Raw genomic sequence first — 23758 nt, forward strand, 5'->3', positions numbered from 1 at the left:
TGTATCTACACGCTTTCACCGTGTACCAGGAAGCTTCAAATTTCATTAAGCATGGCCGACGGTTCGGTAGATTAAACGGTTGCTACGCGTGGCGCATGTTAAAAGGAGGTAGTTAGAAAATTCTCGATACCGTCGTAAACCCATGCAGTCGCCACTCGTCTCATCAAGAGAGATTAAAAGTTTCACGGCTTTGCGCGACTGTATTTTCGAAACTTTTCAACCTGCTGGATTAACCAAAAACTCCCTTTTATGGTTGCCGGCGAGAAACTTATGAGTTCTGCAGCTAAACGACAAGCGTTCACGGTAATTTTAATGAAGCCAGATTACCATTCGATGCTGAAGTTGCAACTACGTTGGTAACACTGTTTCGTCGATAAGAAGCAATTCGTTGTTAATAGTTTAATTAACGAAAAGATCGTTAGAAACGGGATTAAAAATTTCTGAAACTCCCTCAGAAGATTTGGTTCTTGGAAAATGAACACATTTACAATTACTAACCTAATGTTACTGTATTTTGAGGTTAGAATCACGTGATGAGATTTTGTTGATAAAAAAACAAAATGGACGATCCATATTACAAGCAGCTCTTCTGTGTACCATTAAGTGCTATTGACACAGATTGCAACTGAGATAGATCCTTTTGAATCGATTCATTGAATGGGCGCGATGCATTCAATTCGGAGCAAGTAATCTGCGATGAAGATTCGTGCGGAAAAGTGTTCCCCAGCAGCTGCGCTTAACAGTTCGCACGAAGACGGCTGCTGAAATTTTATTATGACGAGTATGCGTGCTAAGCTATAATCCCACCAAGGGAGGTACGACGCATTTCACGGGATGCCTAACAGCCGGGGCTCTCGAGAACAGTATCTCGCTATTCCGCCCTCGGGAATTTACTGGTCCAAGTGATATTACCAACTCTAGGATTATTTAGAGCCGTACGACCGCAAGGCCCAGCGAATTCCGGCGGAGTGCAATGCGCTCCAGGTGCCACGAGAATTACAGGCCGCATATTTACCGACGGAGACGTTACGGCAATCGATGACTCCGAGAACTGATGACGTGCGGTAAATTTTACCGAGACCCTAGGGATTACTATGTAATATAGGGAAGAAAAAAAAGTTACTAGACCTGGAAGAACTTTTTATGCCGTTGCATACTGAATGGATAACTTGGAAGTATAGAAAGTTTTGAATGATTTCATGACAGAAAAGTATTAAGAAATACCATTTATAATATATCAAATTAAAGGTTAAAGTCTAATGAGGACGACTCCGTAAGCGCTTTGTAGCTCCTCGTACACAGACAATTTTATTGAAAATTCAAAACTCCGGTACTTGATTACATCTTTTCCTTGGGATTGTACAAACTACATATATCAACCCTGTATATCTGACCTAAAATCTACTCAGAAAGCGGAACTTTCATTTCAACGGCAATGAAATATTCAGACTCGAAGAGAATAAAAAAAGGATCAGGATCTTTCTCTATGAGAAAAATGTAACTCTCAGTGTTGCCTTGGCAACGCCCTGAACTCGAACTGGTAAAATGTGCATCAAGTGGACAGATTAAATTTATTTAACTCCCGAACATACATACGTGTTCAGTCGTAAATTTATAACAAGCTCAGTTTCGCTTTAAGTGATCTGCGCGACAACTTCCGAGCTCGAATGGAAGGAAAAAGAAGTAGCATAAATAACAAGCAAATTTTTTTTAGAAGAAAAATATCTTTTCAACTCTCGGAGGTGTTCATAAACGCGCACAATATAATTTGAGACTGTAAATATTTAAAAAATATTCTAATATTAAATTAAAGGGAGATAAATTACAGAAACCACGTAATATTTCTTAGTAATCTCATTTTCGTAATAAAAATTGCAGGAAGCCGTTAATACCGGAAAATACGCGCCCCTCGAAGTGTTAATTTCTCCCTCGTTCATTAAAGTAGCATTGAAAAGGTGTTAAAATTAATCATCGGCGAAAGTTCAGTGAACCAAGACCATCGTAAAATGAGAAAATGAAAAAGAAAATAGTTGCGTCGAGTAGCCGCGGTGCTAATGACTTAATAAATCGATTCGAACTCCAGACGTGGTAACTTGCCACGTTATTTTAACTCCATTAGCCGAAAATTGCATTATAATTTTCTAGTTATACCCCAATGGTGAACACGTAGCCGTACGGTAACCACCGGTACTCGCAGTTTCAGCGAACTTTGCTGCAACTGCAGCAACAGAAATTGATGGAGATGTTCTAGCAAGTGACATATCGCCAACTATGAAATTCGCTTTCGACCAGCCACCGCACAAGATGCAACATAAACACACATGTACAAGCATATATGAATACATAAGCTGGAACTTGCATATGCAAATACATGCACGCTTTAGGTAGCTACGGGGTAAATATGGAATTGTGTCACTTTCCAGAATAATTTCTTCATGAACATACATGGACAATTTTTGATAATTAATACAAGTTCTTATAAATTTATTAGCCTTGTAGATATAACTTTATTTACATAGTTACATATTTATACTCGCGGTCAAATCAGACTTACCCGGGAAAAAATGATGTCCCGGGTACTCGACATTCCCCTCGGATTTCTGGATCCAGGGGTTCCGGGTCTTCTCCCACCTCGGACTCGCGCCTTTCCCCTTAGGCGGTGCCGAGGAGACTGACGGCGCGTGGGGGAAGGCCCCCATATATAGGCCTGCGACCCCCCACCACTTGCGTGTACACGTTGACGCGCGGAAATTTGAATTACTATTTATAATACTTCGTTATTCGTATAATGCTTTTCAGTTATGCACTAAATTTTATCATGTTTAACACTAGAGCTACTGGCGTTCAATGTGCACCGACTTTTACATTGAAAATAAAATTAAAATATAAATAGATAAAGCCACCATATATTATAATAAATTTTATAATTTAAAATAAGAAACCTGAAACAAGTCATTTTGACCTCTTTGGTAGTTCTAGTGTTAGTAATTAAAAGTTAGGTTATTTTATTTACTAAATTATTTTCGTCAAAATTAATCGCCTGATTACAGAAACTGAACGCAAACGCTGTAACCTTGTCTCGTGACCCACACCCTCGGCACCCCACCCAAGTGTCCTAGGAACCTTCGGCGCGAGGTGTTACGGAAGTAACGAATGGGAAACGTGATATATCGAAGTCACGTTCTATTCGGTGTCTTTCATTCATCCAAAACGACTCGGAGCAATGGTCGATTAATTTCTTCCGTCTGCTATCACTGTGTCAGTGAACTTACAGTGTCAATGAAAAGTGCCTCCCACTTTGGAGAAATGCTAATTACCCTCTTTAATTACCAAAAATTATCCAAATGAGTAGAGACAGATCTTAACGCGTCAACTGTCGAATCGATGAAAAATACTTGTTACTTTTGAAAAATGTATTCTACAGTTTCATATACACCAATCCATTACGTATAAAATATCAGGTAAACCGTTTTCATCGATTCGCGCTGCTTCCAGTCGGAAAATTCCAAACTGGCATGCACGTAATTCCAGCAACGCGTCTGTCCGTGCCATTCGTGAAATTTATATGCACAACCAGCCATCCAGCCGGCTGATGGACATATTTTTAAGAGCGTGACACGTCCAACAAACTCAACATTCAGGCTGGCGGGGTAACACCGGCAGCCACGGTTTTCTACACGAATTTCGCTGGCGACAAAACGAACAAGGGGCAACGGGTAAAGGTGCGAATACAGTGAGAAGGCCAGGTCTACGAGTGTATAGGAAGCAGAGGATCAGAAACGTGACATATCGAAGTCACGTGCTGTGCATTCATGGCTCGTAGCTTTTCATTTATCCCATATAATGGAGCAGTTGCGAACTGCTGGCTGACACGTGCCAATGTTACGGAAGCGTAACTCCATCGGAAGGAAACGAATAGCACGATGCCACACGGACAGCCATCCGTATAGTTCGATTATACGGATGAAAAAAACTGTGCCTTCTTTTTTTTTTAACTATGTGGGGAACGAAATTTGGGATTTGATTTGAGAAGGACAGTCACCCTCTATGCACGAGTCCAATAAAGAAAAGGGTGTCAAAGGCAAAGTTGACATGACGCCATTGGTATGGGGGTAACTCCATGCACACTGATGTTGCCCTTCCACCATAGCACTCGTCTCGAAACAAAAGCTACCTTATGATACGTTCTGGCCCACTTGGGTAAATCTACCCACACTTATTTAATCATTTCTGATGAGGTGGGAGGAGACTCCTCCTGCTTCCTACACGGCGTTACTCAACTTTCCCAAGTTGATCCACTGTAGTCGATGAAAGATTTTTTGGGAAAGCAACGTTTCTCTGACAATGATATCATATCGAGAGTGTTAATCACGATAAAAAGAACGTCGTGTCAATAGTGGCAAGAGAGAGAACAATGAACTCCTCGGAGCACAATGAAAACGGTTTCCACGATTCTATCGCAGAATACCTCGAGCATCTGAACTCTCTCACATGGGTATGAATAGAAGCGAAATCTTGAATGTTGCGCAATTCAGGTCTACATCCGCGACACAGAACGCTTTCGTCCCTTCCACGCTTAAGGCTGGAATTGTAACTGATGAGAAAAAGGGACGCGTGTCTTATGGTTCTGACAATTGAACTGACTGCACCAGAGCTTCTTCAGACACCGCAGGCAAGGGTTAAGTACTCAACCGTTGAAAAAAATCTTCCTGTCCAGTCGGTTCTATTATACACTTTGACAAATGTTAAAGTTATAGTCTTATGGTTCTCTTGCTAGTATAATCAAAGGAAATTAGTATGAATGGATCCGAGCCCTTTTCTGTCATCGATATTGGGGGGCATAGCGCAGCTATGTGGTAAGTTCCATTTAAACATTTCCTTGTAATTAAATAGCTGTAGCCATGATTTCCCAAACACCATACACTTGGTCTAGGTGCCTAATCCTTTCATCTGTCCTCATCTCTTTTGAGATATCCTGTATAATGGTTTGTGACACTTATTTCTGGACGCGTTTCAACCTTTGCTCAAGCGGAAAATGGTTAGAAAATGTCGGAGCGAGCGGTAATTCCCTGAAAAAAAATCAGTTTTTCCTATGGTGTACGGGTCCGGCGGACCGTAAAGCAAGTAGACCGTTAATCGATTGATGGGACCGTTAACTGTAACGATGCTACTTTCTGTTAAACACTTGGATTCCCTGCGTTATGGTTGTCCTGTAACGTGTAATTGCAGATCGCACGTTCCCTCTCTCCTCGTACCAATTCCATCGACGAACAATATCCTGCGTTCGCGATTGATAACGAAACGAAAACAACCGCGAACAGCAGGATCCCCCGGAAATTCCCTGGTACACTAGTTACGTGGCCCAACGTTTCCCCGCTGGAAATTGGCTTTAAACGCTTTTCGAGCCTCGGTGTTGGACAAAATAATTTTGGATTCAGGATTTTTATTTTTTTCCAAATTTTTCTCCAGTTTTCTCGAAAAAAATTTTTCAATTTTCCAACTCTGACCCCAGATACCTTTGGATAACTTTCGATTTCAATAATTTGTTCGCAAGGAAAATGTGTCCCTCCAAGAGTTAAGCCAGCGCAATCGAAGCGTTGATGTAGTCTTTTATCTTCAAATTGATTTCCATAAGTGTCATTCGATGATACTTTTCTGTCATGAAATCGTGTCGTCCGAAAATTCGCCATTTGATATGCAACAACGTAATACTTATTCATGATAGGTGCAGGTAGGAAGCATATCTCGTCTGTCCATGCTGAGATACACCATGCCGTATAGGTAACGTCGGGGTCAAACCGTTACTTCAGTCGTCTGCTTGCACGTACACTTATCCATAGACATAACTCGCCCAGAGAATCTACATTTTCCCCCCTTTTCCAACTGACGCTGTACCGTTTGAACGGTCGTTCTTCTTTGGCTATGGCCACCGTCTGCCTTTACAGTTTCCTCTTTAAGCGAATCTATTTTGCAATGTCCTCCTAACGGCTGCATATGGATTCGTATTTCAGCCACCATGTAAAATTGATAGGACACCTTTCCAACCCATGGAACATGGACGCAGGGCCATTTTTATTTAATAATTCCATCGCTTTTATTTTAAATCGATATTACAAAATTAGGCGTCCTCTTTGTCCAAGGTTTTATTACGGCAGGAAGTGATTCGAAGCGAATGAAAATTTATGAGATTCATCCTGTAAGTGTAATGAACCTTGCTGTAACGGTACTTTCGTTAATTAACGATCAGATGTACAGGGAGCTTTTTAGACACCCTGTGTATAGTTAGTTGTTACACTCAACTGTGAATAATTCCACGGTATATTTTTCAATTTTAGGTTATTCCGGGTCAGTGTAACTGTTACATGCCTGACTATACGAGAGTTAACGGTCCTGGTATTTTACTATATCCTGATAGATCAATCATTACACCAGCCGTCATGGTTATGGTGTTGATCATACTTCAATTATTTCGAAGACACACTTCAATTAGGTGACTTTCGAAGAGGTATAGTTGGGGTTGGAAATATAGTGCGACGATCTGACTATACATCTGTGTATAGAGTCTAAGTCGACACAGTTTTGCATGAAAGGTGTCTGTGACCTCATTAGAGGATCCAAAACGATAATTAGACGTGATGGAAGTCAGATTGATGAGTAAGTATCCATGGGACATGATAAAAGGTGGTCCAACTCATGAGTATACTAATTTGCTTTTGGACCAAACACCTTACATCGTCTTTCATTTTCTCTTTTAAATCAGTTAGAGCAGGAATGATGTACGTAACTGCTGTTATTGATCAGCTGATAGGAAATTCTTCAGAAAGTATCATAATTGATGGGAATGCACGCAATCCCTGTTACGTTTCCAACAGACCATATGAGGTAATGAGGAAATACTTCCTGTGTATTTATGCACGAAATTCCCAGGCTGTGGCTTTCGTTCGGCAGAACGATTCTGTGTTCTTTCCTGCATGAACCTGGCACGCAGAGATCCCTGCTATGTGTCGGATTAACTTTCACCGCAACATTTACCGTCGACTCGATGACGTTGCCGATCGCAACCGACCTTGCGTTCCGAGTACCGGTATTTAGATTACAAGAAAAGACATTTTTCAACCGGCACTCTACAGGCATGCCATAATCTTCGGTAAAATTCCATTGAGAAATTAGGAGATTTCTAGGGAGTTTCTCCAATTCTTGGACCATGTTATAAGGGATTTCCCTACTTTTTGGGTCGTATTATAGGGAGTTTTCCTAATTCTGGGATCGTGCTGTATGGAATTCCCTAATTCTTTACTATGTTATAGGGGATTTCTCCAATTCTTGGGCCGTGTTATAGAGATTTCCCTAATTCTTTACCATATCCTAGGGAATTTCTCCAATTCTGTGATCGTATTATAGGGAGTTTCCCTACTTATTGAGTTGTGTTATAGGGAGTTTTCCTAATCCTAGGAAGTTGTTATAGAGAATTCCCTAATTCTTTACCGTATTATAGGGGATTTTCCCAATTCCTGAGCCATGTTATGGAGATTTCCCTAATTCTTTGGCCATGTTATAGCGGATTTCCTAATTCGTGAGCTGTGTTATAGGGATTTCCCTAATTCTTTACCATATCCTAGGGGATTTCTCCAATTCTGGGATCGTATTATAGGGGGTTTCCCTACTTTTTGAATTGTGTTATAGGGAGTTTTCCTAATCCTAAGTTGTTATAGAGAATTCCCTAATTCTTTACCGTGTTATAGGGTCTTTCCCCAATTCTTGAACAGTGTTATAGGGAATTTCCTTAACCCTTTCGGCTATAATTTCTTCGAGAGTTCTGTCAGTCAAAGCTAACTATTCATTGCTCGAATTTTAAAACAAATTAAGAAAAATGTAGTATCATGCATACGTGGCATTCAATGGTCCTTGATCGAGCAAATTAGAATTAGAATTAAACTCAAAATTCAACCATACTGAAAGTACCAGCCATATCTGACACATTTGAACTGCAAGTTGCAACTGCAAGTGTAATAGGATGTTGTAGGGCAAAGGGTTAATTCCAGGGACGTGTTGTAGAGGGGTTTCTTCCACGTTCACTCACAATATCAAACAAAATGGCACTTTAACACTTTATACACAAATCACACTTCAATTTAAACATTTAGAGCACATCCATTCATAGAATACCACTTCACACTGTATTTTAATATGCTCAAAACACTATTAGTGCATTTTGTGCACTCGGAGTGCAATCTTTCAAAATGGTCAAAATGGCACTTTGACCAATTCTCAAAGTGTTGTAAGAACGCAGTCGAAAAATATGAAGCAGAGAAATTATTTGGCAAGTTTTAGCGATCGAGCTGAGAGTATTGCATAACAAACCGTCACAGTGAAAGTACTGAATCGGCAGTTTTTAGATTCCAGATGGATTTAATCCTGCGCCGAGTATGAAATCAATTGCACCGAATTCTCCGCTCGGAAAAATTGATTTCGTTTAAAATTACGATTCTTCGACGCAATTAGTTAATAAATTTCATGAAAATGAGATTGTAAAACAGAATGTATTCCGAATTTACGACGAAAGCAAACAGTTACCGTGGATTTTCAGAAACACTCTGTGTACATACACAATGTGTTTTTGCTCGGATAATCTCTGGCGTATCCTTCGGAATATAATCTGAAAACTGATCCGGAAATTTATCGTTTGCCTGTCAATAAACGAACACCGTAACCGTTCTGCTATTAAAAACTGATGAATGTTGTAATTGTATTTATTCGAAACACATCAGGTTATGCAACGATAAATTGCCGATATTTACCGATAATTCGTACGAAATTTTATCATATGCCTGTCGATAGAAACATACTGCAACCCTTCTGCTAATGAAAACTAATTAATGCTATAATTATATTTATTTAACCCACAATTAATTTGCCAATATTCGGACAGTTGTTGAATATTCAATAAGCAGAATTTATAATTTAGCGACACTGTTGACGTCAGGGGATCTTCGTTTAACCCCTTCGCTTATAATTTTTTTTATAGGTGCGCTAACCACAGAAGACAAATAAATAAAAATTAAATTTCATGCATACCTAACATTCAACAATCCTTGACCGAGCTAATTGTAATTAGAATTAAAATCAAAATTCAACCATATTTAACACTAGAGCTACCGAATTTTGATGTATATTTATTTTTTTATTGAAATAATGTGGATTACTAAATTGATAAAAAATGAAACATACATTTAATACCTCGCCAAAATGTATAAATTAAAATAAGTAACTGGAAACCAGTCATTTAGACCCCTTTGAACTGTAAACAGCGTGACAATGTTGTACGTCAAAGGGTTAAATAAAAGAAAATTAATTTCTCTAGTTTTAGTTGAACCATTTTAAATTCAACCAAATTCCCGCCATCGCGTTTTCAAGTGGTCCAATGACAGACCACTCACGTTCTAAAAATTTCAAACACGAAAACCGTTCATTGACGACATCCGCGCTTAGCATAAAAGAAAATACTATGATAAAAGCCTCGAAAGGAAGCATCAATGCTGTTCATTGACCTTCACTGAAGCAACTAGTGTTCAAGTATATGCTCTTTCCCCCCACTCCTCCCATACGTCCGATTAATCTTTTCCAAGATCGGCAAGAATCGAAACTAAAGAACGCGGGAAATCAGTGAAATGATAGAAAAAAAAATGCAAGTGCCTTTCGCTGAATCAATGCATACCGCACACTTTTTTAAAGGAACGTAAGGTTGGTTATATCTGACGAGGCGAAACACAGTAACACGAACACATCTTCCTTTCACTCAAGCAGATGTAACAGACTAGTTAACAGGTTGATAGAAGTAAAAGCATTGTCGGTGAAAAGATTTATATGAAAATGGAAACTACTTACCGGCAACGAATAGCGGCTCGTTCCGCGTGTCGATCGGTCATCTTCGAGCTGTGTTTCAACGTGACGAAGTTATGGAGTCATAACGTTTACTTGTCGCGGCGAGAAGGCAAGACGGTTCGTATCGGTGCCGAATACGTTTTAGTTTCCAATTACGAATCGCACTACCCTTTCGCCGAGTGTCCGGGGCGCGCGCGTAAAAAATGTTCCCTCAAAGGCGTAAACACACCGACAACAGCGCGACGCTTGGAAACCGGAAATACCCAGTCCTTTTAAAGCACTGATTTTATCCCACTGGACGTATCCGTTCGTTCCCGTGGAATTCCCGCGATCGAACGAAACTTTACCTGACGTTAACCACCACGCGTACAGTCGCCGGTGTGCACGACTTTCGACCAGCCTTCCGACGAACACGATCACGATTTCCGTACGAACCAGTCGGGAGATCCGGTTCCCGGCGCGTCAATAACACGAACCCGTTTCGTACGCTACCTACGAATGGAATTTCGGTAACCGATGCTCACATTATAAATTCATTCGCGACAACACAACACCGCCCTAACCGACCGTACCCGTGAAAGGCGACTGAGCTTCTGACCGATCTAGTGGGACCTCTTCCTTGCTGTCTATCTCACTCTATCGCGCACCCAAGGAGCCACATCGTACCCCACACGAGAGAACTCGGCGAAAAACCGCAAGGTTTTGAACGAGCCACGGGATTGGCTGCTGGTGGGGAAACAGAAATAGTGATAGGAGACCGCTCCCACTGCGATGGCAGCACTGAATCCGAGGAACGTCGATATACGAAATTTTTAATCGTCCAACTACAAAAAAACAGATATTAATTAAAGAGGAATTTCAATTTTGTTATTTAAATCGACTTGTAGGAATAGAAATTTTGAATTTTAAGAATTGTTAATTAACAAAATTGAAATTTTGAATTTTGAAAATTGTTAATTGTCAAAATTGAAATTTTGAATTTTAAGAATTGTTAATTAACAAAATTGAAATTTCATAAAATCAATGAAAATCAGACTAAAAATTATGGAAAGGAATTATTTTAACAAACATTATATTGAGGTAGTTCATTTGAAACATACAAACGCTACTTTCTTCTGAAGAAAGTTATATTTCTATATGGTATGTTTACAGATGATTCGAAAATGATATTACACAATTCATGTACAATGATAGATTTACAAAAATCATTCGTTGTAACCGACAGCCTATATATCATCATTGTAATTTCATTTCGAGATAATGATTTCAATAAAAAAGGTACAAATAATAGCGTATTCATTTCTTCTCCTCTTGAAATTTCAACAATATTTTTAGTAACTGAACGATGCTTAATAGTAAAATTGCTCTTTATTAATTATGAAAATGAACATTTTACATATGGCTGATTATTTAGTAGGTGGTATAGTATACCGAAGGTACAGCGAAAGAATTACGCTAAATGACACAAGTAACAATAGCTTTATGAATAATAAAATGAAATGATAGGTAATTATTTTGTTTCTGAAGAATGTATATTCGTGTTTGTATGCTTCGGATTTAGTCAATCTTTCTACTATAGAATTTACATTGATTGAACCCTACTGGAATTACATTAGAAAGAGTGCAATGTTTCTTACTATACTTTTACACGAGTAAAAGATTTGGAGTTTCAAAGATTCCAGTCTCAGAATTTTAATACACTGTATGTGACACAAGCTGCGTATAATTTCTTGTCAGTTTAATCTTTGAGATCCATTAATTATGATTTGTAGACGTTATTAACTTTTATTAAGTTAATAGAATGGAAATAAATGTTTATTTGTGATCTTATATACCTACGATAATTCTAAGGAGACTGAAAACTTGAAAAAATTAAACATATTTGACAATATAATTTTTCTCCCATATTAATCATCCAAAATGAAAAAAAAAAATATATCTCTTGTCTAGATATATTTATGCATATTCTATACTGCTAAGAGACAGTTAAGAGTATTTAATAACAAGAATGATTATATATCTGTCTTTACTTGTGACTACATGCACTGTAAGTATTAGATATTTCAAAGTAAATAAAAAATTAGACCTTTCAAGTTGATTGACAATAGAATAAAAAACATAAAGGCTATTAATACTTGATCCTGCTTTCTTCAACATAACTGTGATGATATTTCTTATTAGGAAATCGTATAAAAACATTGTTAGTCGCACACGACATAATTAAAAAAGACATAGTATAACGTGATGAACGTAACGGAAGAACCAAAGCAATTTTTCTCATTTTCTTTTCATTTTTCTAAAACTATACATATAACAATTGACACATCCAAGTCCTTAAATACTCTAACTTTCAAAACGTTTAGTATCCGTGTACAGTATCAAAGATATCTGCAGTTTTGAACAAGCCATGCTACAACACATCGCTCGTCAAATAATTGCAGTGCAGCATACACTAAAATTTATTTATTTTAAACCTATATTGTTAACTCTTTTTGTTTTGAATGCCAATCAAGTGATGAAAATGTCTTTTTTTTTTAACTCTCATTGCCTATATTAAATTATATCAATATTTGCTTTATTTATATATATATCTATAACTATATATATATCACGCCAGTCTCGCCATCAATTTAGTAACGTAGGTACACTTTGTCAACAATCACTCGGCCGCTCTGCATCTGTTTTTCCTATTATACTTCAAACGTTCTTAAACAAATCACTAAATTATGCTGGCTTTTGTGAACCCTTCTTCCCGATCAATGACTTGTGGATATGTGGAATAACACCTGTAAGAAAACAATGAAATAAGATTAAGAAGCATTTGATTTGTAAGCATAGAATACAGTAGCTTATCGCCTTCTGTAACATAGAAATATTTGCGAAGCATATGTAATGCTTTTATCAAAATGCCATTAGAATCTGTTTCTAGAATGCCTCCTTCCCACGGATACATACCTCCTCCTGCAATGGTCGCTTTAATAAGACTATCTAATTCTTCATCACCACGAATAGCAAGCTGAAGATGTCTCGGCGTAATACGTTTAACCTTCAGATCTTTAGATGCATTTCCTGCTAATTCCAGTACCTGAAACAAAGTATTCTTCACCGACTCACCTCCACAAATTTTCCTGCTGTGTACAAAAAATATTAGCACGCAAAACTGTAAAATACAACTGCACGGGGGGGAAAAAAGAAATAAGTGATGTTCAAAAGAATGTTACGAACACTTATCTTTGATGTAATTCCATAAATATTCAAGTATTTTCAAATCATAAAAACAATGAACATAAAATGAATCACTGATAACACAAAGTATTTTTATATAACTCACACACACATACGCATACACACACGATTATCTACCTATTGTAACGAAACGAAAATAAAATGATGTATAAATTCGAATGATTTGTGTGACATAAGCAGAAAAATATGCTGTTCCTTATTTTGCTTACGGTTGATGAAAAGGCGGGAAAAATCAGCCATAATACTTGGCGTTAGTGACGCCATCAGTAGCTAGTTATGCCAACGCATATAATCCAGGTTATAACGGCTGATCTTCCTATTGTGCGTATTTGCCTCTGTCCCCCCTAACCCGCCCCCACCGACTATCTCTGTTTTGTGAACACTTTCTTCTCTTTCACACATATTTCTCACTCACCTCAGCAGTGAGGTATTCCAAGATAGCTGCACTGTATACCGCCGCGGTGGCACCGACTCGACCGTGACTTGTGGTTCTGTTTTTCAAATGCCTATGAATTCTACCGACTGGAAACTGTAAAATAAAAATAAAAAAAATATATGTTTAATATGCATACACATATATATACAACTTATTATGTTGACAAGAGAATATTGCTTTCGTGGCAAGGTAAATATTTTCAGGTTAGGACGCATCCATACGTAATGGCTATTCAAGTAACATCAGGTCATTAGCGTCAGCATCTTTTCATGCAAGAAATATCGAAGGGAAAAAAAAATGACATGAATTTTTCCGACGATAGTTTTCTAAGTTCTCTCATTAAATTCTATGGTGTTCAATTTTTTTCGAACAAAAAACTATTTTTCCCCCAAGTTCGCGGCAATATAACGTAACACGGTCCTGTTTTAACGCAACGAGTATCGAGCGGTATACAATGATTTGGCTGTCCCGAGACTCTGCAGTTTCTAGCATGCTTTCGTCATTGAATAGTGCACGCCCCGTATTTTTATTTATTATTTCGTTACAAATGGTTACCGATTTTCAAGCACGGCTTTCTATCAATTTGTACACGCTACATTGTTTTACAAAATTTGACCATTGTTTTGACGTTTACCTTTCGCATGCAACAGTAGAAATACAAACATGTGCATATATAACCGTGTCAGCATGTAAATATTTAAATAACATATCAAATATCTACTTGTAGACATGAATGAACAATACCTGTATTGTTTTCAATAATGAAAGACAAACACGAGCGAATAGAAAAATACTGTCAAACTGAAGTCACGTTTACCGTCACTTATTATACAGACGATAAAAACATAAATAATCGTCGACAGAAAAATAAAAAAATTAAACAATTTTTTATTAATCACTGAGAGAAAAAATATTTCAATTAAAGGAACATTAGTATCTGAATTGAAAGATAAGAGGGGGGGGGAGGGCGTACACAGGCTGAACCGTTTGGTTTGAAAACTTCGGAACTTAGACGTAACCACCATAACTTTAATTCGAAAAATAATACATTTCCCCGATGTATTTCGCTGGATTTCTTGACGCTAAATCTAAACGGAAGTGCAACGAACGAATTTCACCTATTATATTAATCGTATGGTCATTGAAAGATGAAAAAAAATCAACTGTTCATTAGCTATCTAAAAACGTCCGCTTTTCGCGCCAACCATGGATACTTTAACCTGTTTACCTTTAAAATCTATGAAAATAATCGTACAAATACGGATTGTCAAATAATAATAACGGTATAAGTAGATTGTACGAGAACGAGTTAGTCGTACAACACGCGATAAACTCACCTGCAAGCCGGCCCTAGCTGAACGAGAGACCGCCTTTGCCTTCGCTTTACCAGAGTCCTTGCCCGCCTTTCCGCCAGCCTGTTCAGACACGAAAATTACTGTTAATTTTCAAGATACAATCACTAAACTTCGCCAGACGGGAGACCGAACATCGTAGAACACGATGGTGTCCTTACGAGACGCGGATGGCTAGAGGAGACACTGAAAACTTGCGGATACTCACCATTATCTGACAAGAGTCTTTGCGGTTCGCTACACGACAGACTTGCGAGAAGCACAGACGACGCCGTCTAATCGCGGTCCCGCCAAATACGCTTGGCGCTGTCGGCGCGTCCCGCAATCGTACCACGTGACTGAAACCGACCAATCGTAGAGGCCCGATGATACGACGCCATCGCTATCTGTCGGTCACCGAGGGTCGTTAGAACTCTGCCCGAAATGTAGCCTTTCTATCTTGTGATGCATAAACGTTGCATCGTGTAACCTGGGTAATTTTCCATGCTGTTTTAAGGCACACCATTTTATTCACGTCAGCCAACGACTCTGCTTATTTCTAACTTGACGAGCACTTTTTTCCAAGGTTTCTCGTTACTTGGAACCTAACCATTGTTCTTTCTCTTTATCAATTTTCTCGTGTATTTGGCAAACGTTTGTATGACGTTCACGTACATTTGAATTTGATGGCTAATTTTTTTTACCTTTTATGATTCTAAAGAAGAACTTGTAATATTACTGTTAATAATAAATGCAAATTGATGGAGGTCAAAGTTTTCAATTGTAATTTTGTAACGTCGAGGATTTTGTACTTCATGAAGATACTGAAATGTATGTTTTTAACAGCATTCTAGATCTGGCAATGATTTGAATGTTAAAATTCTCGTAAAATGTTAATTATACACTGGCGAATTCTAAAATGAGTATTTTAATAAAATACTACACAAAGTTATAAATATGCGACTATTCAGCGATACTTTTAAATGATTTCTATCTAAAAGTTTCAATAAATAAATGAAACAAAAGTATTTCTGCAAAGCAGACATAAAATGGATTAACATTGTATGGATGAAAGAAACTGTATCGCTCTTTATTGATAGAAAGGCAGTCATATAATAAATTTATACAAAAGATGTATATATATGTTCGTATGTGCGCGCGTGCGCCTCTGTGTGTGTGAATTATATTTATATATATGTATATACCTACGTTGCTACGAGAATGTTAAGATTATACTATGCATTAAAGGGGCAGGAGGTGGTAGACGGTTTTTAACTAATAAGAGAAAATATAAAAATCTAGGGAGTAGTTTTTAACGTACAACATAAGCTCCTCTTAGTTAAAGGTAGGTTTAAAGGGAGAATTCTTCCACCATTTTGAAAAAACTCAAGAGCTTAACCTAGAATCTGCTGTTGTTTCATGTAAAAGATATGGACAAAGTGGATGATGGGATACTTGGTCCTTTGAACGAAAAGAAGCTTAAGTTGTACGCAACCATAACTTTCTGTATTACTAAAGAGCACTGTCTAAAACTGTAGTTGGCATGACCATCACGGTTGGGTTGCAATATCGACGAGTCTCTGCGCAGACATGCGCAATCAAAAGCTTAGCAATTGCAACTTTTCCCGCCATTTTTTCCCACTCTTTCTTTCCACCTATACTGCTGTTGGTATTCCATTTTAGGTACTACTGGTCAGAGTTTTGTGCCTCAACCAGCTGGTCGCATTTCTCATCTAGGTCGTCCTGCAATTATTCAAATAAATGTTATTATAACTGTTGTACCTTGAAGCTTCAGTAACATTTACTTATGATATAATAAGCCTGGTGATAAATGATTTTCTCTGAAGTTGATGACTGAAAATTATTAAATGTCTGGCAGGATTACCTCCTCAAGTTGCAAACATTTTCCCCATTCGATAAGGGTAATTTTATGATCGTCGTTAATATCGCAGGAGTCGAGGAATGGTCCAATGCAATGTTCCAGAGCCATTAAAGGAGCTCTGATGGGGAAAAGTTCGTGTCTAGAAACAGCCCTGTCATGGGGGTGACCATCCAAGTCGCACCATTTCCAAATTGCCGCGTTCGACCAACGTAACGTATGATTAGTCTCCGCTTCTCGTTGCATCTTCAGATAATGGGATGGCAATTCTTGACGATCGGCAAGGTCCCTCATGATGTTGAACAGCCAGTCACGCATACGTCTCGGGAAATCTGCCATCTCTTCTTCTTTGCACATCTGCAAGGTATCAAAACTCATTAACCATCGTTCGTTTACCGATTTCGCTGATACTTACCGGCATCTGACGACATTCGCCATAGTATTCTATGTGAACGTGCTGATAATCGGGTCCCCTGCACCTCTCGTCGTTGGAGTCGCAGAAGCAACGCTGCTGGTAAACCTCGCAGTCACTGTGGAACGTTTCGTTGTAGTTGGTGCAGACTTTTCGTCTGGGGTCGTCCTCCTGGTCGCATATCTCCACGCAGACACACTCGGCGGTTTCTTCGTCGATAGCCTAAAATCATTAAATTATTAGAACATGCTTATTGTAATTATATAGGAGGGGAGGGGGTCTGCTGTAATTAGTGAGGGAAGTCCGTAATCTACTCTAAGGGGCATCAGCGTTGTTTGGGGGCCTAGAGTTACTGAATGGGATCCATGTTGTACTGGGGGGCCTACTCTAAGGGGCATCCGCGTTATAGGGGGCCCTACTGTATTTATCGCACCATCTTCACCTTGATACATCTCGTTATATTTAAATCAATAACAAATGGCATCCCATTTTCTTCCCCTATAGATGTAAAAGGAACGAACCGATTCTTATTCGATTTTTATCTGACGCAGTGAAGAGGAATAACTCTATTCCAATAGAAAAATGATCCAACCAAGTTACCATGGTTTAAAATAAAACGTGCCCCCGGGGTTACATCCTCCGTACAGGACCTCTGCAGCGTATAAAGAAAATGAAATTGGAAAAAGATTTCGTACGATAGTTTCAATCAGATTATTACACTCTATGTTTCTTCTTTTTTCACTGCAGATAAGAGGATCGAATTCATTCATATTTATGAATGAAGAGAAATCGCCCGGGTCATCGGGTTAAGAGGGGAAGTTTAAATAAAAGGTAAATGCAAGCTTTTGGAATCAATGGCATTCACTGGGGAAAAATGAATTTAGCCATCTCCGACGAACCTTGCAAACTCGTCCTGCGCCACAGTGTTTGCTCATGCACGGATCCATACGGAGCAAACTCTGACTCTTCGATCCAACCTCGTTTCTGCCATCTTCGACGGTGACCTCAGCGTTCTCCGCCGCCTCTTCGGCTATTTCGTCAGCCTCAAGCATGTTCATGACCTCATCTTGAGCGCTCGCTTCCGTCGTCGTTGTGTGACGACGATGTTTTCTTCGTCGCTGAAACATTGATAATCATTTTAATGTTCGCGTATCTGACACTTAACGCTTCTCGTAAGCCGTATAAGGTTCACGGACGAATCGCCATAAGCGGAGTCTCGTTGGGTGTTTACGGCAGATGACGTTGATTAATAATCGAGTTTTACCTGGTGCGCCGAAACGTCCACCATAAGGGACACCATCAGCAACGCAAACAGAAGGAGCTTCAGTTTCGTCCCCATTGCGATCTCTGTAACATTAATCATTAGCGTGTAATTGCACCGTGTTACTTCAGTAAAATAAATATTCAGGGCACGAGGTAAACCTTAGCTAAGCATCTGTGCTCCCAATGTATTTATTAGAAAATTAGAGCAGAAGTATGCGTGAGTTCACTTTTGAAAATTCCCAGTAATCTGGCGTCGCACGAACAACCGATTCCGCTCGGGTCAAACCGATGACCGATAATAAATCTCCGAGACCTTAATAGGAGCAACGAAGCGATAACCCAGATACGTATGTACTTGGAAATCACGATCCTTTACGTACGTGGTAAGCAGAATGCGTTTATGAGAGACACGCGATACTGCTCTTTCTTCTCTCGCATATGCGTAAGCGTCAGATTTCAATAATAAATTTATGGCGACTTGGAAGGTACACGAAAAAGCATTCCAGTAACAGATCCCAAATGGTCCATAACACCGCCCTTTTCTCTAACGTTGATAAGAAAATTAAATTTGAATCCTGAGAATTTCCAAAGTTGCGAAATAATATTAAGTATCTCCTAGCGAATAACCTGGCTGATAGTACACCATTTCGGTGGTATAAACTCGTATCAGTTATATTACGACGCGTTATTTCGACAACAGTTCCATCGATGAAATACCGAAGACCAATCAGATAGCCGCGCTTGTCTAGTCAGTCGCACTCCGCCAATCAGAGGGCGCGTTACTTCACCCCTAGGTATATGGGCCAGACGCACCTGATAAGGCCACTTGCATTAAGCGGAGGTCAGTCAGTCTGCCCTTGGGCTTCGAAGAAGCAGGGGTGCTTTTTTTTTTTTTTTTTTTTTGCGATTCGTTCTGCAAAATTTTTCACTATTGAAAACATTAGCGAAAAAATAATAATAATTCATACTTTCCATCCTTTGCCCTCAGAAGAAGCCTGTTGCGCGTGATTGTACATGGTACATTCAATGCTAAATTAATGACGAGTAACGAAGGTTACGTTGAAGTCATCAGCAAAATATGAACGCCCACTTAAACTGCGGAGACTGTTAACGCGCTTTTAAGTTTACGTTTTATTTCTTTTATTAGCATTCACTTCCGGCATGCAAGGCGAACCTTATACCTATGCTCATCTATCAAGAGTGAACTAATTCGAATATTTAACGGAACTAACATCGCTGTGAGCTTTTGAAAAATGGAACGTTCTAATAATAAAACAGCTGGAACGCACAAACAGAGATTTTTTAACGGTCTTCTTTGTATCTACAAACTGGGTCCCTAACCTTTTACTCGTTTAATGCGCTAAATATATCTTGTTTGGTTTATGGGTAACGTTCGCTCGCTTTGATTACATTTGCAACTTGAAATTTCTGCGAACTTGTTAAACACTCCTATCGTTACATAATTTACGTTACCTCTTTTTTTTCTCTTTCATCTCTCCAAGACAGATTCTGGAAGTTATTATTATTTTCAGAAATTACATTCTATGTGTTTTATCAGAGACTACTTTGTTTTGATGAAGAGAATTCCTCGAAGGAGACTATCGTCTTTTTCCATGAAATTATTTTGACCCTGAAATACGAGTGCTCGCGTGAGCACTGAAGTATCACGATTAAGAAGAAGTAATCTAATAACGCATTGTGACTGAGAACCGTAGATCTACCCTCTTAGACCTGGAGGTTGTATAATTTTAAAAAAGAGTTCGAAAATCCTGAGCCCTCGGGCGCGACGCGTTAAGTCATCCGGCCAATCTGGCGGAATTGGCGTTCCAGAAACTTTCCAAGATGGCGGACAGTAAAACGAGAGTTTGAAGCGAAGAGAACGCGAACAAGCAATACGATTTATGAAGCGTGGAGGCGAATGCATGTAGGAATCGCGAAACGACCCTGTTTTTATCGCTTCTATGATCGTCGCCCACGAAATCACGTAATCGACATCGCACGAAGTTTTAATAGATATTATAGAAACACTATATTACTCTAATTTCAACGAGGAACTTCGAACTTAAAAAATTACAGCTTCATTTAGCAATTTTTTTTGGAAAAACCATAAAGTAAATAGAAAATCTGTTATAAGTGTGTCATTATACATATCTTAAGGTGTAAGAGAGTAATTTTTTATTTTCCCTGTTCAACAAAATGGCGGAGCTACAGGTGCTTCAGTTCTCCTATACACCCTCTTAAACACAGTCATCATGAGGCAGCTGTAGCTCCACCATTTTGTTGAAAAATAAAAATTAAAAAATACTCTGTTATACCTTAATATATGTATAATAACAGAGTTATAATAGATTTTCCATTTTCTTTATGGTTTTTCTAAAAAAAATTATGAAAGTTGGCTTTGATATTTGAAAGTAGTGGAACCTCTTGAATTAACTATAATTAAAGTAAATTTGCAAAATTATAATATTTTTATAAAATACCTCCAGATAACAGAACTGTATTTTTCAAAGTGTCACTTTATCAAAGAACACTCGACTACTGCGGATATTTTTCAACGACAAGATTTCATTTCGCTGATGGACGAAAAAAAAATTGATTTCGATATCATGTATCGCGTTATTGCAGAAGTTCGCCGGCAAAACATTTCTGGGTCGATTAGGATCCCCGGAAAATATAAATGCCTCGATTTTTTTTTCTTTTATCAAAAATTATTTCGTTTGATAAACTTCTTTGCTGAAGAACTCGATAACAAAATACTTGTTTTTTTCTTGTTTCCACAAAGAGGATGTTGAATTTCCGGTCTGAAAGGATCGTTTCCGAGGTACCCGGGACAAGATAAGCTGATTACGACAAACGCCTACTATTGATGCGTCTACTGGGCTTGTTTGCCGACAAAATTATGCCATGGAACACGATAGACTCCTTTCATTTATTAAGTCAAACAAATGTGTTATAGCACATTGAAATACTTCCTCGTCGGAGCTTAATTAATTAATTAGCTAGACGATCTTCCGCGTGCTGAAGTTTCTATGAATTATTAAAGGAACTTCTAACTTTGTTCCATAATAAAATGCCTCAAATTTCAATTATTAATAACATTTTGAAAGAATTTCTCATGTCTAAAACTTGCCCCATTAAATATACAAAACTACCCCCTTTAAAGAATAAATTCAAAAATTTTTTACTTTTGAAAAAAAAACTTTTTTATATCAGTATTTTAAAAATACAGCTTTTATTTATAATTTTACATTATTATTGCAGTTCAATTGTTTATTTCTAATTTATGAAGGGGGTCAGACCCCCTTAAATCCCCGTCCAATTAAAGTCATTTCCCATAAATAAATCAAATATCTAAATTTTTGTTTATAATTTTAAATTACTGTTGCGTTGCATATTTATATTTATTTATTGAAGGGGGCCGGGCTCTACTAGTTACGCCGATGGATGTCCCATAAATAAATATATAAAATTGGACACCCTGTACATGCAAAGTAAAATCTGCACACCTGTCCCAGATGCATTCACATACCTGGAGCTTATTCACCTTCGCCGTATCGTCTCTTTTCACAGAGTGTTGTCCTTTCTCCGGTCGTTCAAATGTGCCCTCCAAATCGGTCGCTGGACCGGTACTGACTGCGCTCCGTGCGACACCAAACGCCGAGCAGACCCGCGGAGATGATCTCATCGTTTTTCTTTCTTCCAACACCCCCGTTTGATCTTTCTGCCACATGCACTGCTTCTCTTTACGAGCCAGACCCCGCGATCAATTACGCAACCGACTTGCCTCGCCTCGTGTCAACCGCGTGTAACACGCTTGGTTCTTCTTTCAATAATCATTATCGAAGGCGACAGCGAAGAAAAATGTCCAATTAATTATAGAACCAGAATTCATGTATCCTCAGATCAACTATACTCCAGATTTATTTTTGAACATTTTTATCCACTTGCACCTTCAACTGACTATTACTTGCTGGAAACATAGAAAACTTTTTAATTTAGAGAATCATTGGCTATTTTGTTATTTTCAAAATTGGAAAAAAAAAGAAATAAACAAACATGCTTTTTAAAAAATTGTATCACTCACTTTTTAATAGAAAATTGATCTGTAAACAATGAGATTTATTTTTCTAAACAATCAGAAATTTAATTGGATCACTGATATATCCTGGACTCAAAAAAATTGTTTGGAAACCTTGATAATAAAAAAGAAATGGTAATTATTTTAATACAAATAAAGAAATATTGAATAGGAATTGGTAGTAAGGTAGGTATATTATACTAAATGCAAAAATGTTACAATACATTTGATGTTTGTTTTTGTTTTCTTTTTTTTTTATCATTTTTTCCTTTAACATTATTTCTTTTCTTTTTTTTTTTCGTCGTAGTAACGTTTGTTTGACCATGGTTGTACACACAAACTGGCCCGAATAGACCGGAAATAAAAATGTATACTACAAAAATTCACAACTTATTATTCGCCATCCTCTAATTATCATATTCCTTTATAATTATTTATCTTCCTTCGTTCATTTATATTTATCTTTGTATTATTATTATTATTATTATTAATATTATTATTAATATTATCATTATTAATAATAGTCGCTTAAAAACAAAAACATTCACACTAAAAATTTGCAGAGCTTTCGTTCAACTAATAAAGAGGTAATCCCACGTTTATCACTGGCTTCTTGAACACTTTCTGTATTTTTTTTTTTTAATTTTAGTTTTTCATGAACAGGTGCTGTGACTATCAAAAAGAATCTACTTAAAAACTGTATATACATATCTTGGAGATTTTCTTACATAGTAAAAAATTAAAGTGCTGTGTATGCTCGCATGAGAAAAAAGAAAAATTACAGAGGATCAGAGAAGCATTGATGTATCAAGGCTTATTATAATTAATATTCTGATGGTCATTGAATTTTGTATAACAATTAGTAAAAGGAAAGAGTGAACGAACATTGAAATAGTAAACTAAAAACTTAAAACTTTGAAAATTCAACGTAGGCTTAATAATTAATTAATAATAAAATTAGAAAATTTTCAAAGGATGTGTACCGAAGCAACGCAACTTCTTTCTTGGAACTAAAATAATATACCAATACTTGTGTGACCCACTGTAAATAAGGGACTCGAACCATGTAATTGGCAACGATTTTCAATATAAAATTTTCACAATTCAAAGTATTAGACTGACCGACGTTTTTGAACTGCGTTAACAAGAATGAATAGGATAAAGCAAAGGAGCATACGCTTGATCATTTTGTCAGCACTCTAATCGCTGGGTATTAGAAATAATTCAGCCA

General features: G+C 37.8%; 3 protein-coding genes across 5 annotated transcripts in view; all 3 read right to left on the reverse strand.

Moving 5' to 3' along the window:
- LOC114879050 (cadherin-87A) overlaps window positions 1–10644 on the reverse strand; it is a 55832-nt gene extending 45188 nt beyond the window's left edge. The window contains exon 1 of the mRNA XM_029193547.2: window positions 9886–10644. Within this exon, the coding sequence (XP_029049380.1) occupies window positions 9886–9926 (41 nt within the window). The 5' untranslated portion in view covers window positions 9927–10644. The remainder of the gene's footprint in view (window positions 1–9885) is intronic.
- A 347-nt stretch (window positions 10645–10991) lies between these two features.
- LOC114879053 (histone H2A.V) lies at window positions 10992–15228 on the reverse strand. Its single transcript, XM_029193552.2, has 5 exons — window positions 15125–15228; window positions 14902–14979; window positions 13544–13657; window positions 12838–12967; window positions 10992–12668 (listed from the first exon to the last, which is right to left on the reverse strand). Exons 1-5 carry the CDS (start codon window positions 15125–15127, stop codon window positions 12607–12609), a joined length of 387 nt encoding a protein of 128 aa, XP_029049385.1. The 5' UTR covers window positions 15128–15228; the 3' UTR covers window positions 10992–12606.
- Window positions 15229–15964: 736 nt separating this feature from the next.
- On the reverse strand, window positions 15965–22127 carry LOC114879052 (SPARC). 3 transcript variants are annotated; one of them, XM_029193549.2, is made up of 6 exons: window positions 21979–22127; window positions 18451–18533; window positions 18086–18304; window positions 17190–17408; window positions 16781–17131; window positions 15965–16638 (listed from the first exon to the last, which is right to left on the reverse strand). In XM_029193549.2, the coding sequence occupies exons 2-6, from the start codon at window positions 18523–18525 to the stop codon at window positions 16582–16584; spliced, it is 921 nt and encodes a 306-aa protein (XP_029049382.1). In that variant the 5' UTR covers window positions 18526–18533; window positions 21979–22127; the 3' UTR covers window positions 15965–16581. The 3 variants fall into 3 exon arrangements, with proteins under 3 accessions (XP_029049382.1, XP_029049384.1, XP_029049383.1); XM_029193551.2 differs by lacking the exon at window positions 21979–22127 and adding an exon at window positions 20930–21008; XM_029193550.2 differs by lacking the exon at window positions 21979–22127 and adding an exon at window positions 18609–18719.
- Between the last annotated feature and the right edge of the window lie 1631 nt (window positions 22128–23758).

This window comes from Osmia bicornis, chromosome 16 (assembly GCF_907164935.1).
Source record: "Osmia bicornis bicornis chromosome 16, iOsmBic2.1, whole genome shotgun sequence".
Taxonomy (NCBI): domain Eukaryota; kingdom Metazoa; phylum Arthropoda; class Insecta; order Hymenoptera; family Megachilidae; genus Osmia; species Osmia bicornis.

What these genes read in the sequence shown, in the direction of transcription:
- LOC114879053 (XM_029193552.2), bottom strand. An exon ending in TGGAATACCTCACTGCTGAG is followed by an intron (nt 12,968 to 13,543) that starts GTGAGTGAGAAA and finishes ACTTTGTTTCAG; the next exon opens with GTACTGGAATTAGCAGGAAA. An exon ending in AGCGACCATTGCAGGAGGAG is followed by an intron (nt 12,669 to 12,837) that starts GTATGTATCCGT and finishes GTTTTCTTACAG; the next exon opens with GTGTTATTCCACATATCCAC.
- LOC114879052 (XM_029193549.2), bottom strand. Translation starts at nt 18,525, where the DNA reads ATGGGGACGAAACTGAAGCTCCTTCTGTTTGCGTTGCTGATGGTGTCC. An exon ending in TGGACGTTTCGGCGCACCAG is followed by an intron (nt 18,305 to 18,450) that starts GTAAAACTCGAT and finishes TCAATGTTTCAG; the next exon opens with CGACGAAGAAAACATCGTCG. An exon ending in GCGAATGTCGTCAGATGCCG is followed by an intron (nt 17,132 to 17,189) that starts GTAAGTATCAGC and finishes GATACCTTGCAG; the next exon opens with ATGTGCAAAGAAGAAGAGAT.